The sequence below is a fragment of the Rhodotorula toruloides genome (genome assembly GCF_000320785.1).
Source record: "Rhodotorula toruloides NP11 unplaced genomic scaffold Scaffold4, whole genome shotgun sequence".
In the NCBI taxonomy this organism is placed as follows: Eukaryota; Fungi; Basidiomycota; class Microbotryomycetes; order Sporidiobolales; family Sporidiobolaceae; genus Rhodotorula; species Rhodotorula toruloides.
In genome coordinates, this window is record NW_015622964.1 from 364,627 (window position 1) to 380,651 (window position 16,025).

The 16,025-nt window shown below is 60.9% G+C and overlaps 9 protein-coding genes across 9 annotated transcripts in view; 5 read left to right on the forward strand and 4 right to left on the reverse strand.

Moving 5' to 3' along the window:
- Positions 1 to 86: 86 nt before the first annotated feature.
- RHTO_06151 (Zn(2)-C6 fungal-type transcription factor) lies at positions 87 to 3,564 on the reverse strand (the record flags this gene model as incomplete). The annotated part of the gene is made up of 13 exons (XM_016419812.1): positions 87 to 103; positions 178 to 686; positions 749 to 849; positions 918 to 942; positions 1,003 to 1,192; positions 1,250 to 1,379; positions 1,440 to 1,578; positions 1,650 to 1,802; positions 1,861 to 1,926; positions 1,991 to 2,230; positions 2,286 to 2,379; positions 2,437 to 2,837; positions 2,894 to 3,564. The coding sequence occupies 13 exons, from the start codon at positions 3,562 to 3,564 to the stop codon at positions 87 to 89; spliced, it is 2,736 nt and encodes a 911-aa protein (XP_016275266.1).
- Positions 3,565 to 4,097: 533 nt separating this feature from the next.
- Positions 4,098 to 5,701, forward strand: RHTO_06152 (uncharacterized protein; the record flags this gene model as incomplete). Its single annotated transcript, XM_016419813.1, has 4 exons — positions 4,098 to 4,221; positions 4,295 to 5,022; positions 5,075 to 5,251; positions 5,351 to 5,701. The coding sequence occupies 4 exons, from the start codon at positions 4,098 to 4,100 to the stop codon at positions 5,699 to 5,701; spliced, it is 1,380 nt and encodes a 459-aa protein (XP_016275267.1).
- Positions 5,702 to 5,981: 280 nt separating this feature from the next.
- RHTO_06153 (autophagy-related protein 27) lies at positions 5,982 to 7,199 on the forward strand (the record flags this gene model as incomplete). The annotated part of the gene is made up of 6 exons (XM_016419814.1): positions 5,982 to 6,104; positions 6,169 to 6,225; positions 6,320 to 6,628; positions 6,684 to 6,889; positions 6,948 to 7,087; positions 7,159 to 7,199. 6 exons carry the CDS (start codon positions 5,982 to 5,984, stop codon positions 7,197 to 7,199), a joined length of 876 nt encoding a protein of 291 aa, XP_016275268.1.
- A 318-nt stretch (positions 7,200 to 7,517) lies between these two features.
- Positions 7,518 to 7,908, forward strand: RHTO_06154 (uncharacterized protein; the record flags this gene model as incomplete). Its single annotated transcript, XM_016419815.1, has 3 exons — positions 7,518 to 7,591; positions 7,664 to 7,759; positions 7,821 to 7,908. The coding sequence occupies 3 exons, from the start codon at positions 7,518 to 7,520 to the stop codon at positions 7,906 to 7,908; spliced, it is 258 nt and encodes an 85-aa protein (XP_016275269.1).
- Positions 7,909 to 8,463: 555 nt separating this feature from the next.
- Positions 8,464 to 8,864, reverse strand: RHTO_06155 (uncharacterized protein; the record flags this gene model as incomplete). Its single annotated transcript, XM_016419816.1, has 2 exons — positions 8,464 to 8,780; positions 8,834 to 8,864. The coding sequence occupies 2 exons, from the start codon at positions 8,862 to 8,864 to the stop codon at positions 8,464 to 8,466; spliced, it is 348 nt and encodes a 115-aa protein (XP_016275270.1).
- Positions 8,865 to 9,057: 193 nt separating this feature from the next.
- RHTO_06156 (uncharacterized protein) lies at positions 9,058 to 9,447 on the reverse strand (the record flags this gene model as incomplete). Its single annotated transcript, XM_016419817.1, has 1 exon — positions 9,058 to 9,447. One exon carries the CDS (start codon positions 9,445 to 9,447, stop codon positions 9,058 to 9,060), a length of 390 nt encoding a protein of 129 aa, XP_016275271.1.
- A 310-nt stretch (positions 9,448 to 9,757) lies between these two features.
- On the reverse strand, positions 9,758 to 12,260 carry RHTO_06157 (MFS multidrug transporter; the record flags this gene model as incomplete). Its single annotated transcript, XM_016419818.1, has 12 exons — positions 9,758 to 9,807; positions 9,873 to 10,025; positions 10,080 to 10,129; positions 10,202 to 10,406; positions 10,493 to 10,612; positions 10,674 to 10,790; positions 10,846 to 10,984; positions 11,043 to 11,128; positions 11,186 to 11,281; positions 11,343 to 11,426; positions 11,485 to 11,567; positions 11,626 to 12,260. The coding sequence occupies 12 exons, from the start codon at positions 12,258 to 12,260 to the stop codon at positions 9,758 to 9,760; spliced, it is 1,818 nt and encodes a 605-aa protein (XP_016275272.1).
- Positions 12,261 to 12,822: 562 nt separating this feature from the next.
- On the forward strand, positions 12,823 to 14,128 carry RHTO_06158 (20S proteasome subunit beta 3; the record flags this gene model as incomplete). Its single annotated transcript, XM_016419819.1, has 8 exons — positions 12,823 to 12,825; positions 12,898 to 12,918; positions 13,063 to 13,161; positions 13,264 to 13,436; positions 13,548 to 13,582; positions 13,645 to 13,712; positions 13,811 to 13,984; positions 14,087 to 14,128. The coding sequence occupies 8 exons, from the start codon at positions 12,823 to 12,825 to the stop codon at positions 14,126 to 14,128; spliced, it is 615 nt and encodes a 204-aa protein (XP_016275273.1).
- A 1,088-nt stretch (positions 14,129 to 15,216) lies between these two features.
- Positions 15,217 to 16,025, forward strand: part of RHTO_06159 (fungal cellulose binding domain containing protein) — a gene marked incomplete at both ends in the record, with an annotated part of 2,195 nt that continues 1,386 nt past the window's right edge. Inside the window, 3 exons of the mRNA XM_016419820.1 lie at positions 15,217 to 15,418; positions 15,552 to 15,716; positions 15,782 to 15,919. Of these exons, the coding sequence (XP_016275274.1) occupies positions 15,217 to 15,418; positions 15,552 to 15,716; positions 15,782 to 15,919 (505 nt within the window). The remainder of the gene's footprint in view (positions 15,419 to 15,551; positions 15,717 to 15,781; positions 15,920 to 16,025) is intronic.

The window sequence follows — 16,025 nt, forward strand, 5'->3', positions numbered from 1 at the left end:
TGAGGACACGAAGGGATCGTTGCGAGTCGTGAATGCTTGTGAGATACTGCACGTCTACTGAGGGATACTGCCCGCTCAAACCTCCGCTACCATGCCCATGCACCTGCGAGAGTGGAGGGGAGTTAGCACAGGACCGCAAAAGCTCGACGAAGAGAAGGCGAGTCTCCGTCAACGCACCTGGCTCAGACGAAAGCCAATCCTGGTCAAGAGCGCTTTTGTACATCCACCCGTCAGGCTTCGTGCCGCTGCCGGACGCGCCATCGTTCGTCCCGTCGACCATCCCGCTGTTCTCGCCAAGCCCAGTCGCATCCTCCCTCGACGGCGTCGATCCTCCCGCCGTCGCATTCATGGGCCCAGGCTCGTGAAACAAGTCCCACAAGGCATGTGAGTCGGACGGCGGGAGGTTGAACAGGCTCGGCGCGGAGGGGAAGAGCAAGCCCTGTTCTTGCGCTTCGAGGAGGGCGTGAGTCGGGACTTCGGCGGCGGCAACGCTCATGAAGGGCGAAGTCGAGCCTGTGAGGCCGGTCATGGAGGTTTGGGTGTTGGCGGGAGTGGAAGAACCCGGCGAGTTCGGGTTGGAGAAGAAGCTGGGGCAACCGCTACGAGAAGATGGTCGGCTCGGTTTCGGAAGGTCGGCCTGTAGCAGCGTCCGGATACGCGTGCCGTGCAGTGTAGCGAGAGTTCGGCTGCAAGAAGGGGGCATGAGCATGACCCCGTTGCGGGGCAAGCGCAAGCTGTTCGGACGCACACTGTTGGTCGGACTGCTCCCGCTCGAAGGAGGACGTCGGCGGTCGCAGCGCAAACCATCTTCGTTTCGTGGTCTATCGGTCCAGGCTTCGCGGCGGCGAGCTGTGAGAGACGTCGTCAGCTTGGACGAGCGAGAAGACTGCAGGCGCGGAAGCGGAAGCTGGACTGACTCGGAGGAGAAGGGTCGCAGCGTATCTGCAAGCGGAGAGAGAGTGAGCACGACATCAATCACGTAGTGGGTCTGTGGATACGCACGCGATGTTGACGACCATCAAGTTCGACGCATAAACGAGACTTTGATCAGGCCAGTTGAGCGCCATCTTGACCGTCTCGAACGCCGACTGTCGGCACTCCTCGAGCACGGGCGTGACGGGTCCTTTGAAGCGGAGCGAGATGGAGGTGAGGATGGTCGTGTTGTGCTGGGCGATGAGGCGGACGAAGGGGTCTGTCGGGCGTCCACCATCAGCCGGGCACTCGAGCGACAGGAGGAGCAAAAACGCACTGATATGCCGCCACCGACCCATCCACTCCGTCAAGTCTCGCTGCCACGCCTTCTGGAACTCTGGTCTCAAGCGCGAATCGTGTCCCTCCTCGCTGTCCTGCAAGCTATTCGAGTGCGTGATCGCCTTGGCCTGCCGCAGAAGCTATCGTCAGTTACGCGTCGTTGCGAGCATGAAAGGGAGGGAATGCACATAGATCCGGTTCAGCGAGACGAGCGCAGCGACGCTATAGTCCGGATCCTCGGGTCGCATGTCCTTCGGCAGCGGCGCGCCTGGAGTCGAGACTGACAGGCCCGAAACGGATCCTAGCCGGCCAGTCGAGACGCATAGCCTGCGACGCCGTCCAAGCGTCAACCCCACGGGAAGTCGAGAAAAGGCCAGGAGTGGGGGCAGGGTACGCACGCAATCTCCGCCACGAACAACAACTTCCAACTCCACGCCCTCGTATCCGACAGCGCAGCGAAAGCGCCTTCTCCGAGCGGCGTGACGGAGCGGTAGAAGTCGTAGGTGATCGTGTTGATCTTCTTGTGGAGCTTGATCTCGGTCGCGATTCGCCTGCGTGCGGAGGGGGTCAGTCGAGAGAGGAAAGGAGAGAGAAGCGCGAAGGACGCACAGCGCCTGCCCGAGCCAGCCCCAGCGTCGGTCGTCGCCCCAGTCGTTCTCGATCGCCGTCCAGTGGCTGCGTACGCAACGAGGTCAGCACACCAGCCCGCTCGACGGGATAACAATTCGAGGCGACTCACATGAGCAACAAGTAAGCCTGCACAATTTCCAGACTCTTCAGTCCCTCTGCCCAAACCCTCTTGCTCAGCTCCAGCGCATGGTCATGCAGAGGCGTGACGACATGGTGCAAGTCGGGTATGAAGGACGAGACGATGTATGCGAGGGAGGTGGCGAGGAAGGGGGAGGTGTCGCGGATGAAGCGGGGTGTGTGGAGGGACGGTGACAGGTGGAAGACGAAGGGGCGGAGGGAGGTGAAGTAGCTGCGGGGCGAAGGGCTTTAGCGAGTCGTGAAGTGAAGCGTTGAGAGGCACGCACAATTCGACGACGCGCTCAAAATCGCGAGCGGAGAGGATGCCAACGTTGACAGGGTCGTAAGCCGGATCCGCGTCTGACCGCAGCTGGTACAGTCCTGCAGGCCCGACCTCCTCGTCAGCAGCGCTCACATCGCAACCAAAACCGCACGCACCCGTCGCAAAGTACCCCTCGGCCGCCGATCCCGACTCGTTCTCCCCACTCCGTTTGGGCAAGAACCTCTTCCCGCTCTCCTCCTCCGTACTCTCGCTAACCTTCAAGCTCGAGATATGCGCCAACACCGCCAGAGGGGACTCGATGACGCTCTTGAGCTCGCGAGAAGTCGGGTCGTCGTCGTCTGTCCCTTCGTTCGAGGCTGCGGCGGAACTGGAGGAGGAGAGCGACTTGAGCGCTTGGAGGGGCGGGGACAGGAGACCGCTGATCGAGGGCTTGACGTCGGTCGGAGTGGCGGACGGTGATGTGCCGAAGAGCGCAGAGGGACCGGGCTGTCGCTCGGCGAGGATGGCGAGGGCCGCTTCGATGTCGCGGTGGCAGTTTTCGAGCATGTGCTGGTTCCTGCAGGCTCAGAATTGTCAGCATGGACGAGCGTAGACGACAAAAATGGAGCGCACGGCGTCATTATCCGTTTCCGCCCTCGCTTGTTGAATAGCGGATACGAGCACTCCAACCCGAGCTGCGCGCATCGTCCACACCTCGGCTCCTCCTGATTGCACTTTGACTTGCCAACTCGACAATTCGAGCATGCGCCACTGCGGGGTGCAGACGGCGGAGCTTGTCGAGACGGCCGGGCGTCAATGTTCCCTTGGTGCATGAGTTGCGAGATACCTTCTCGCGAGCGGCGGAGGAGGGCCACGGGGTCTGACAGGGGTGGAGGCGGTGGAGGGGGGATGAAGGGTTGTTTTGAGGGTTTTGAAGAGCCGGCTGCGCTGGTCGAGGCGGTGGGAGGAGAGGCGGGAGAGGCGGATTGCGACGAGGGAGGGAGGTCATGCACGCCGATCGAGGGAGTTTCGACCTTGGGCGAGATGGATGAGACCGTATCAGGCGACGTCTGCGTCGACGTGCTCTGTATGGGCGTCGCAAGCGAAAGCGGGTAGCCCGGCGCAGGGGTGTTGTTCAGGAGCGTGCGGAGGCCATAGTGCTGCTGCTGGTACGCCGCGAGCGGGTGCATCTGCGCTTGATGCGCCTGTGTCGACGGTGGCGGCGGCATGATTGCTGGACTCGGTGCGACGTTGCTGATGGGTGGATAGCCTGGAAAGACGGGAGGCGAGTGGTGGTGGTCCATCTGTGGGGCGTGTCCTCGCGCGATGAGCGGGTTCCGCTGGATCCTCAACACTTTACGCACCTTGACAATCCTATTTGGCACTCGTCAAACCCTGCCCGTCGCCTCGCACCCGTACAAGGACCTCCTCCAACTCCCGATCGAGGTCAAGTTCTACGGGGCGGCGAGACAAGCGGGCGGCGCGTGGGTGGCTGTAATCGAGTCGTAGCAGTGTCCCGAGCGTGTCTAGCAGCAGTCCAAGCGAGTCGTTCAGCGTCAACGGCGAGTGCGCGGAGATTCCAAGTTGCGGAGATGAGCGGCTTCGGGGAGAAGAGAACCGGTGCAGAAAACGACTCGCAACCATCCGGGCACTGCTAGCATGGCTTACTGCAGTCAAGACATCCTACTCGTCGGCTGGAACCGCTTCCGCCCCTCTTGGAAGCGCGCCACGAGGTCGTCTCCTCGTCGTCCCCGCCCTCTTCCTCGTCCGGCTCAACTTGCTCGCTCAGAACACGCTTGACTGGCTCGCTTGCTCTTCGAAGGACTACTCAGACGACATGACTACCCAGCACAACCACTCGCAGTCGGACTGGAGGGCTGTGGGCGGCGGAACAGGGCCTCTCGTTCACTCGAGCGATGAGGAACAAGCGACTTCTTCTGCTCGCCGGGATGGCTCGCAAGGTACGTCGCGGCTTCTAGCGACTCGACAAAAGCGCCGCCGAAGTCGACGCTGACTCGACAGCCTCGTCTGCAGAGCCGATAGCTCCTCCTCGACTCTCCCTCACCTCCCTTCCGACCGAGATCCTCGACAAGGTCTTCTCCTGCATCGACTACGACATTTACTTCAATCCCAGCAGACGAGTCGACCAGGTCCTGGTCAACAAGCGCATCTTTTCGGTCGCCTACCCGGTATGGATGCGCCGGATCACGGTCTCCTCGTTTATTCAGCACGACGGACGCGACGCCGCCCTCGCTGGATTGTTGATACATAAGTCCTCGGCGTTCATCAAAGTGCTCGCTGTCGGCTTTCAGCTGGTGCTGCCGCACTTGGAGTGCGCCATTCTGCATCACACGCCGAACCTCACCCACCTCACGGTCGACTTCGCCAATCCAGCAGACGCAATGCCTCTTCCACAGTGTTTCTTCGACGCTTTTCGCACCTTACGACATCTGGTGTCCCTTCGAATCTGCTATGTGGAGCGAGATGCGGCAGTCGACGGGTTTTCCTACGAGCGCGACGTCCCTTCGTTGCGCGAACTTGAGATCAGCGCTTACGGGCGTCTTGCGGATTGTGCGCCAGGTCTTTCGAAACTTGAGCGTCTGGAGCTCCACTGCTTCGCGTTCGGAGGATCAGCCATTCCGTGGACAACTCTTCATCATCTCGACGTCCGAAACTCTACCTTGAACAAGAGTCGGGATTACACGCCTACAGCGGTCTTTTCCGAGATTATCTCGTCCATCGAAGCTGCTCACAAGCTGTCGGTAAGTTCGCTTTCAACCTTAATCGAGTCGTGCCAACGCGCTTGTTTTGCAGCCGATCGTTTTGCGCAAGCTCGGCCTCTCCTTCGCCTCCCAAGATCCTCACCATTTGCGTGGATATGCCAGACTGCTTGGGGCGCTTGTCGTCTCGGAGATGACCGACCTCGCTATCCTTCACCTCGACTCGTTGGCTGCTTTCCAATTCTGGACTTGCAGCGCACGATTGCCCACCGTCCGGCGCCTCCAGCTAACAGGCTTCTGTACTTGCATATCAGCAGTGAGCGCGCTCGCACTTTCGCCTAGAGACCCGCTGACGCTCCTTGCGACGCAGGAAGAGCTATGCGGTTTGCGAGTTATCCTCGCGCTCTGTCCAGCTCTCGAAGTCCTCCATCTCGACTGCATTGACTTCTACCACAAGGACACCGTGTGCGACGGTGACGACGACTGGGACGACGCCTCTTTGACAGCCTTCCGTGCGAAGGACGTCAAAGACGACATCTTGACGGCCATCCAGCAGGACAACCTTCCCCTCACCTTTCCCGCCGTCTTCAAGCTCCTCATCGCCATGGAATCGACGACTGTTCTCGACCTTCGTCTTCAGATTCCGTTCGGGCAAGGCATCCGCTGTCGCAGGACGGCGAGGAACGAGGTCTTTGAGGCGGAAGGGTGGACGAGCAGCTGAGTGCGGCTGTACCCTCGTCTCCGGTATGTCAAGCTACCCGCATGGAGCATTCTGTACTTCTGTAACTCAATGTGGTTCGCTCGTCGGCGGCACAGCCGTTCAAGCGTTCAAGAGGAGAAGAGCAGCTTTCCTTTCGCTCATTCTTCGTCTCCCCCGCTTTCGCTCTTTCTGTCTCTACCTGCGACCTCTCACAAGCCTCTGCGCGGAGGCATCGACCCGACCGCATACGAAGCAAAGCGACAGACACCTTGCCCTTCCTCTCACCTTACCATACTCAATGATGCGGCCACGACGAACGCTTGCTGCCGCTGTGTGCACCTGGCTGTCTGCGGCATCGCTTGTACACGCTGCATGGGACTGCTCGGCTCTCACGGTCGGCGGGAACTCGTTCGACCTCTCCCAGGTGCGTCCTCATCGCGGAAGGGCCGTCTCTGCTCGCTCGCTGACCTGGCGGGCGTGGCGCGCAGGTCAAGGGCACGCACAGCTGGGAAGACGAAGTGCAGACCCCTCCAACTGTCACCAAGGTGCGTCGTCGCGTCGTTCTCACTCCCTCCTCCCCGCTGACCCATGACGCTGCCCTTGCGAAACCTATACCACCTCGCCGCGTCGGCTTACTAGACCCGCTACACCTTCTCTCCATGCTCGTCTCTACCCGACCCACCCTCCTCAGCACCGGACGACGACTGTCCCTCCGGCACGCGTCTCTGCATGCGCACTTTCTCCTCCCGATCAGGCCTCGAAGACCGCCTGCTGAGTGTCGTACCCGTCGCGGGGGAGATTGGGAAGGGCGAGATGGAGGTCAAGGCGGGCGAGAAGGAGGGGAAGAAGAGTAAGGAGGAGTGGGTGCTCGAGATGGGCGGGGGGAGCTACAATGGAGTTGAGCAGCGCGTGCGGGTAGACATGAAGTGCGACAAGGGTGCCAAGGAGGTGCGCAAGACGCGGTGCTCCCTGCTGTGCTTGTTGCTGATCCTCCGTGACGCAGACCTCGCCCACCGTGCAAGACTACGATTCGAAAGCCGGCGTCCTCTCGCTCTCCTGGACGACATTTGCGGCCTGCCCGACCGGCAACTCCGACCCGCCGAAGGAGGACGCACCTCGACGAGACGACGACAAGGAGGAAGACGGTGGCGCGCGGGATCCGGTCGGCAAGAGCGGCGGAATGGGCTTCTTCTCGTGGTTCTTCACCTTGTGCGTCACACCTCTCTCTTCTCTTCTGTTCTCCCTCCACTGATGCAGGTACAAGCAGACTCTTCCTCGGCCTGCTCGGCTACTTCGCCATCGGCTCGTACCACAACTACACGACCTATGGGGCGACCGGCTGGGACATGATTCCGCACCGCGACGTCTGGCGAGATCTGCCCTATGTCGTCTCCGACTTGTTCAAGGGTGCGTCGCGTTCTCGCTTACTTCTCGAGTTCGGCGCATGGACTGATGACTTGTTTCCCGTTCGTTCGCAGGACGAGGTGGATCTCGGAACGGTTATTCTGCGCTGGGTTGATTCGCGGTTCGCGTAGTCGGACTGAATGGACGTTCGTGTGCTTTGCGAACGTGGCAAGACACTCTGTACGGTGAGAGAAGCGAGCAAAGGACTTCGTCCTCCTCGTTGCAAAGCCGACTACGATCGGTCTCTGCTTGGCGTGTTCGGCTAGCGGGCTGCAGGATCCACCCGTGGGTTCTCCGCTTGTCTCGTCGGCTGCCGACAATCTCCACGGTCCAGCGAATGAAAGCTGCGTCATGCTTTTCCTTCGCTCTCCTTGGCTTGCCTCCCTCTCGCCTTTGCAACACGCTCTGCTACGACGGGACTACGACAACTCGGATGGGCTTGACAACGACGCTCAAAGACATGGTCGGCGTCCACACCGGCCCCGAAGGCCCGCGGGAGGAAGGACAGTGCGTTCCGCTCTCCTCGACACCTCCACGACGTCCCGCAGGCTGCTAAAGCGCTTCGTACGATGCGAACAGGTCGTCGTCGCTTCCTCCTGCCGGTCAGCAGCCTCCGCCGAGTCCGCATTTCCAGGGTCCGGGAGGGGAAGAAGCGCCGCAGAACGGAGGGAACTGGTGCGCTCTCGCATTCGCTTGTCTACAAGCGGGGCAAAGCTGACCGTCGTGACGTTTGCAGCGACTACGAACGAGTCGGAACGGAGCCAGCGAGCAACGGAGCGGAGGAACGAGCTGCAGCCGCGGCCTCGAGTCCGACAACTCCCTGACATCCGCTTCCCTTCACACGGCTCACCAGCTTCGCATCCCGTTCGCATTCTCGCACTCGCATACTCGACTGTACATACCCTCGCATCGTTCCCTCGCAATCGCAACAGCCTTTCGTCGTTGCTTCCGTCTCGACCGTCTGCCGCCGCGTTGAACTTGCGCCGTTGTGTCCGCTTCTTCAGCTCAATGACAAGCAGGAAGAGGCTGCAGAGGGTGTTCGACGTGGCGCTGAGCTGAAGAGGCGACAGAGGCTGTTCGACGGGCGACGGAGTCGTTGACATGTCGAGGCAGTCCCATAGCGAGCGCACAGCAGCGACAAGTGTGCCTACAGTACCGCGCGTGACGAGCTCCCCAACGAACACCCCTCCACAAGCATGGCAGATTGGAACGGCTTGAAGTCCGAGCGAAGGACTGTCGGAATCTCGAGAAAACGTGACATTGACTGACGACATAACGACAAGAAGGACACGACTGCTACAACTGGTTTGTATAGACACAACAAAGACGACTGCGGAACGAGGAGGGATTCGGCAACAAGGCGGCAGCGAGATGAAGAATTAGCGGACGACTTTATGGCCTTGTGAGGACGGGGCGGGGCGGTCTTCGAGGTCGATCAAGTCAACGTTGCCGACGGGGGAAGCGGGAGATGCGGCGTGCGGGATGCGAAGGGGCTGAACAGCGGACTTGTCGCTTGCTGGGGAGGATACGTATGGAGGTGGTTCTTTGACGGAAGGCTGGCCGTCAATGCCGCAAATCCGTGCTGCTGGGTTGCGTGGTTGGATGACCTGGATCGTGACGGCAGGGTTCTCTGAGAAAAGGGCATGCTCCCCGACGTGGAGGAAGGCGAGTTGCGGCGGCGGGAGTCTCCGTCGTTCTGCAATCAATTGGTGAGCGGAGTGCGGAACGTAAAGCCAACAAGGCACGCACCGTTCCGCTCCTTGTCGAAGCGCTCAAGCATCAGTCGGCGGGGAGCAACTTCCCCTCTGAGCACGTCCGCCGCGCCGTTTCCGGCCAGTACATCGACAAGCTTCCGTCGGTGCCCTCCGCGAACTCTTCGAGTGCTTGATACGCGTATTCGCAGCAGATATCTCGAGTCGTGAGCCACAGAAAGAAGTCGTAGCGCGCGTGAAAGACGACTGCGGGTTGGAAAGTCAGTGGAGCAGAACCACGATTCCAGCGAGCGCAAGCTCGCCGCTATAGCCCATCTTGATCGCATGCCAACGATCCGCCAGCTCTCGCCGCGTATTCTCGAGAACATGGCTACCCCGAGCCCCCTCGAGTTGCTTGAGCTTCGTCTTTACGGCACTGAGCTGTTTCAGGACGGTTGCCTCCTCTTTCGCCTTGTTGAGCCAGAAGTCGGGCGGGACTGTGCGCCAGATCAGCTCGAGTTCGAGTGACCAGCGAGGCGCGAGGCCGGGGACGTGCAGCGGGTCGTTCTCGTAGACGAAGCGCGTGAGCTGCTGGGCGAGGTGAGGAGGTACGAGGCCATGTGAGAGCCCTGCTGATGGTCCGCCAGCGTCTCTGGTCGACGGACGGGGCATGAGAGGGAGGTGCGAGTTCGAGGTGCGATGAAGCGATTGGGGCACGAGCGACGAAGCGTGCAAAGTGGTGGCAAGTACGGGAGTCACACAGGTAGTAGGGACACGCAGAACCGGCTAGCCCTCATTCCAGCGAGGTGAGCAAGAGGCGAAGGTGCGAGAGGACGGCGCCAACGCCTCTTCCTCGCTCTCAAGTGCTTGGTACCCGCTCTGCTTCGCCGTCGCTCGCGGTAGTGCGCTCTCTGCGAGACGGGTCTATTGCGAGAGAGGGGATACAACAACGAGAAAGAAGGACGGATGGGGGAGAGACGTCTCAGCCTGCCTTGGCGAAGGAAGACATGCCGCGGAGCTTGGGACCATAGCCTGTGGATGTAGACGAGTCAGTGGATATGGCGAGTAGTTGCGAGGGAAGCGGAGGAGGAACGGACGGTATAGCGCAAACGGCACAAAGCCCAGTGCTGCCGCGATGCAGCCGAGTAGCGTGCAAGCGAAGTTGACCCCGAGATTGTGGAACAGAGGCATGGCGACGAGGGGGAGGGCGGCAGCGAAGATCGAACGAAGGAAGGTGTTGGCGGCGACGGCTGCGAGAGGGGAGTGAGCAGGACTTCTGGGGTTTGGCGTGGCGCAGCGCGCACCTGAAGCTGAATATTGGACATACGCGTCGATCAAAAGGTTAATACCGGCTCTGCGAGTCATTCAGTGGGTCAGCGGCAAGTCGCAGGCAAGACCACGCTGTGGGAGGGGACGACAGACGCACTGGAAGATCAGCAAGAACGCGACTCCCACGAACGCGAGTCCAACAATCTTGCCCGCTACAGGCGCCCATCCCAGGAGGAAGAAGCCGACGGGGAAGACGATTCCGCCGACCATCATCGGTCCAAGGCGCATCTCGGGCGGCGCTGACCCGTGTTTGTCGATGTGCCGGGCGAACACGAAGCGCGAATAGAGGTAGTTGATGAAGGCTATTTTGACAAGATTTGACGAGTTAGGCGCAAAGCAGGAGTCAAAAGCGAGAAGAGGATGAGGAGGGCTGTGAAGCGGAACATACCGGCGATGAGCGTTCCGACTAGTACGGCCAGGAAGGTCATCGAGCTCTGGATGGCCGTCCAGCCGTGTCCTTCCTCGAAGATGATAGGGACGGAGGAGAAGAGGAGATAGAGTGTGCCGTCTGTGCGCGCGAAGCCAATCAGTCAGTCAGACTCTCAGACTCGAAGGGTCAAGCGACGCACAGGTGAAGGAGTTGTAGGTGCAAATGGCGGTCACCATAGGTTCCTTGACTAGCATGAGGATCGGCCGCGTCAAAGTCTTCTCGGCAAAGTGCTTGAGGGAGAAGTCGTTTTCCTCGTCTGCGCACGGAGATCGTCAGCTTAATAAGGGTGGGATGAGTGACTGATGACGCACGCTTGCTATGCAGCGCCCATCGCTTCGTCTCGAAGCGCAGCTTCTTCGCTTTGCGAGTCAGGATGACGGGCGCGAAAGTCTCGGGGACGACGATGACCGAGATCAACCCGACGAATGATGAAAGAATGACGACGAGGTACTGCGTACAGATTCCTTAGCTTCGACGGACGAGTAGGTAGAAGAGGAGCGAAACGAACTTCAGTCCATCTCCAGCCGAGATACGAGACGGTGACGGCGGAGCCAATGACGGGCGAGACGGTCGGACCGGCGACAATTGCGAGACCTGTACACGGTTACGGTAAGCGGATTGAGCACAACGAGGACAGGGAAGCCGGCTTACTGTAGAAGACCACGGCGGTCGCTCTCTCCCTTGCCTCAAAGAGGTCCGCAAGAGCGCCGCCGACTACTGATGGGGCGGCAGAGGCTCCGACGCCAGCTGCAAAGATATAGCGTATCAGCCTTGAGACGAAGGATGATATGTGAATGGTTCTGCGCACCCCAGAAGCGAGTGAGCATGATCGTCTGTAAGTCTTTCGCCGTCGCTGTACCGGCACTGAAGCAGATGAAGGCGAAGGTGCCGACTACGAGCCGATATGTCAGCAGAGATCAGCGTGGGAGGCGGGAAAAGCGGGGACGAACTGAAGATGGTCTTGCGGCCGTAGACTTCGCTCAGCGGTCCAAAGATGATCGGGCCCAGAATGAAGCCGCAGAGAAAGAGCGAGCTGCACAACGAAAGCGTAAGCCACTGCGTCTAAGCGCCGACAAGGACCGTCAACGCACGTCCCGAGCGTCGCGACCTCGGTCGACACGCCAAACTCTGCTGCGACCGCCGGTGTCGCTGTCGAGAAGATCGAGCTGGCAAAGGTCGAGCACATCGTCGTCATGCCGAGCAAAGCGACGAGGAAGTATCGCCGGCGGAACGTCCAGTTCTTGGGGTTTGCGGGGTCGTCCTTCGAGTCGAACGTAACGACGTCGTTCTTCCACTGCCGCGTGACAGGGTCCCTCGATGGTTCTCCTCCACCGCCCTCCTTGCTGCTTCGCCTCTTCTCGCCGTCCTCCACACCAGCACCCTTCCTCGATCTCAAGCCTTTCTCCGCATCGTCGAGCCCGTCGCGTCCTGCGCCGCCGTTCCCGCTCCCACTCGTCAGCGTCCTCTCCTCCGCCTCTTCCTCTCGTCTCCCTGGACCGTCTCCTCCGCCACATCGAATTGACGGCGGAGGCGACGGCAACCTCGATTCGCCCGGCGAATGCGTCGTGTCCTCTCCGCGCAGGACGTACGAATCGATATGATCGAGTACATGGCCCGACTGATAGCGTGTGCGAGGGTTGTCGGGATTTGTTCGCGGAGCGGTGGAAGTGGAGGTCGGGTTCGATGGCGGCGAGGCGAGTGAGTTCCGGCGAGGAGACGGAGGCATGGCCCAGCAAGCGAATGGGCGCGCGTTCCGGCTGTTCAGGCTGGTTCCACGTGTGAAGTGAACTGGTACAAGAGCAGCAACGGCGAGAAGGAAGCGGCGGGCGGAGGACTCGGCAGCGGCGAGTCCAAAGAAAGCGTCACTCCCGCCGAGGTCGGTTCCAGCGCTCCTGCGCCCGTTCCAGCGGTCAACCAGTGCAGTCACAATCCCTGTGAGCGTACTGTGACCCGTTGCGGCTGGTCCCAGCCATTCTTGAGCGTGTCGGCGCCGTTAAAGGCGAGTCGAGCGAGGTCGAGGTGGAGAAGGCGCTGGCGAGAGCAGCTGGCGGTGCGGGAGTCGTTCGAGCGTGTCGGTGTGGCTGTACAACGTGTCTGGCCAGCTTGAAAGGGTCCATCTGCCCCCCCGTCGTCGTCAGCGCGGTGGTCGCCGTCAGCGAGAGGGTTGCTCACTCGTCGACCAGGACCAAACCGCTCGACTCGCTCTTTGCGCTTGCTTGACTGCCTCAGCCGCTGCTCAGAACTCTCTCTAGCTCGACAGAACCCACCCGAAGCGGATCCAGCCAAAGATGGTGAGTCGCTCCCTCCTCACTTCGTCACCAAGCGATGAAGACGCTGACAGCCTCGTCCACCCGCGCGTGCAGTCGATCATGGAGCTCAACGGCGTGAGTCTACCTGTACCAGACCCACAAGCCTCATCGGCACCCGGTGCGAGTCCTCGCCGCTGACCCCCGCTTGCGTGTGCTTCCCCTCTCCCGACTCGCCCATCCACCCCGTCCTTGCGTGCACTTCGAACGGCTCAACGACAGGGTTCGTGCATTGCGATGGTGGGAAAGGGATGCGTGGCAATCGCGTGCGACTTGAGGCTCGGAAACCAGGCTCTTACCGTCGCCTGCAACTTCGAGAAGGTAAGCCGTCCTCTTTCTGCGCTTTACAAGAGTCTTATTGTCGTCTTGTGAGGCTGCGCTTCTGACCGACGAGCCGAGCTGACCGCGAACCGTTCCTCGCAGGTCTTCCCCGCGACAGAACGGACATACTACGGTCTCCCCGGCCTCGCATCCGACACCGTCACCGTGCGCGACAAGCTGCGACACCGGATCAACCTCTACGCGATGAAGGAGGAGCGGACGATCGAGCCTGAGACGTTCTGCCATCTCGTCTCGAGCACGCTGTATGAGAGGAGGTGCGTCTCGACGGGCTCCTTTGCCCGTGCTTGCGGCTGCTGGTACTCGACTACCAGGAGTCGCGGGTGCCGCTGCGAGAAGAGTCGCACTTAACGAAGTTCCTTGCGCAGGTTCGGTCCTTATTTCGTCGAGCCGGTGGTAGCAGGTTTGTTCCCTCCTCTCCGACTTGTCCGTAGGACTCTTAACTTACTCTTCGTCTCAATGCAGGCTTGAACTCGAAGGACGAGCCATTCATTGCGGCGACGGACTTGATCGGGTGCATCAACTTCGCGAAGGTGCGTCAGCGGAGTCCGCCCGTTACGCTGCGCATTGGCTGACCAAGCTTGCATCTCACTCTCCTTTCTCCTCGTCGCCCCGGCTTCGCGACTCGCAGGACTTTGTCGTCTCGGGCACAGCGTCAGAGAAGCTATTCGGCATGGCCGAGTCCCTCTGGGAACCCGATCTCGAGGCGGACGACCTGTTCGAGACGATTTCGCAGACGCTGCTCAACGCGGTGGACAGGGATGCGTACTCGGGATGGGGTGCGGTCGTGTGGATCATCGAGAAGGTGAGTCTGCCTGGCTGGGCGTGTCGACCTCCCTCGCATTGTAGCGGGCGAAGCGCCGAGACTTCCTCTCAAACATGCCGGCTGATACTCTCCCGCTCACAGGACAAGGTGACGAAGCGGTGGCTCAAGGCTCGCATGGACTAGACGTCTCCTCTTCTTCCTCCCTCTCGCATCGCTCCTCCCCTTCCCTCCTCGCCTGTAGACACGCTAGCGGAATCGAGGGGCGAATGTACAACCTTCACAATCACCCTCTCATGCGTTTTAACTGCCAAAGAGAGCCTTGAGGGAGACTCCGCCTTGTCCGTCTCCCGTCCCGCAGCTTGACCTCGTCCACCTCGCTCCCATCCAGCTTGCGCTCGTTTCGTACATTCCACACGCTTCACAGAACAGAAAGGCTGCATGTGCTGCACCGCGCCCGGATCCCGGCATCTTTCACGGGCTCGATGAGGACCCACCAGACGAGGCGGAACGGAGCAGCTTTCTCGAGTCGCAGCGGATCACGGGCGGTATAAGCTGCGGTGGACTAGCACTGGATGAGTCTCGCTTGCTCAGCACTCTTACTGCCAGCCCGCGCAGCGGTCTGGCGGAGGACGAGGAGGACGGCTTCGCTCGACAAGAACGTCGGACTGGCGCAGTCGCGTGCGGGATTGGCTAGACTGCTTGCACGGGCTGCGTCGACTCCGTTGCGACCTGCAAACTCTCCCCGGGACGAGAACCGCGGAGGAATCCGGCTCCCTTCTCCTCCTCGCACGCTCACCGTTCCTCTCGCGCGGTGCGGCGCACGGAGCGGTCTCGGCGGTCGCAGAGCGCATTGAAGAAGGACAAGGGCTCACCGGAACGCGACCGGAACGCCTGCTATCGCCGTCGACGCTGGCTTCATGCTGTTCGAGGCGGCCCAAGCCTCTCTTGGCCTCCTAAGCGACGACCGCACTACGCTGGGATGGCTGTACGTCCTCGACAACGACAGATGGACGACTGTGCAGGTACGACGACGCGTCTTTGTGCGTCTTCATCCACCTCGCCTTTGCCACTCTTCCCACGACGTCCTCCTCCTTGAGATCCGCCAACGCGACTCGCAGGACGAGATCCCGGCTTGACAGGGGCCGCCGGGATTGGCGAACGACCTCTGCTCGCGCTCTCGCAACCTCTCTCTCCCTCCTTCCCCTCACTCGCTCCCTTCCCTCTTCCCTCGACGAATCCCCCCTCGACAGTCACCCGCCTCGCTCCTCGCCATGCACCTCTCCATCCTACTCTCGCTCGTCACGACAGCTCTTCCGCTCGCCCTCGTCGACGCCGCCCCTGCGCCTGCCGCCGACGTCGCCTCGACCGACTCGTACCGCGACGACGGGCACTGCGGCGGAGGAGGCGGGTACGGCGGGAAGGTCGACGACTGGGGTCGCTGCGGCGGAAAAGGATACACGGGTCCGACTGAATGTGCGTCGTCGCTTTCCCTTCTCCGCTCGGCTTGGACGTCGAGCCGCTCCTTCCTCTCCGTCTCGCCCTCTCGCTCGTCTCCTTTGATGCTTGCTTGCCCTCAAGCTGACTCCGCTCGCTTGCGGCCTCGCAGGTAAGGATGGATTCTACTGCAAGCTTTGGTCCGAGTGGTACTCGCAGTGCATTGAGAAGCCGCACCCGTATCCTCCTCCGCCGAAGACGACAATCTCCACGACGACCTGGGCGCCGTACCCGACATACGTTCCCGGCGGCGGCAAGTGCAATTCGTGGCAGAAGTGTGCGTCTTCCTTTCGTTCTCCTTCGTTCCGACATGAGCCTGACAACCGCTCGCTTTCATCGCAGGCGAATCCGGCTTCACTTGCGTGAAGGGCCACTGCGTGAAGGATCACAAGACCTCGTCGACCACCTCCTACAAGACCTCCTCGACCTCGAAGACGCCCTATCCGACGCACAAGCCGCAGTGCTGGTCCGACAAGCAGTGTGCGTTTTCTCGCTCCTTCTCGCGCTCCTCTCCTCGCTCCTCATTCTCTCGCTCGTACCTTCGCCTCCTCCGCTCTGTGATCGCGAGCTGACGTTGTTCTTCGCT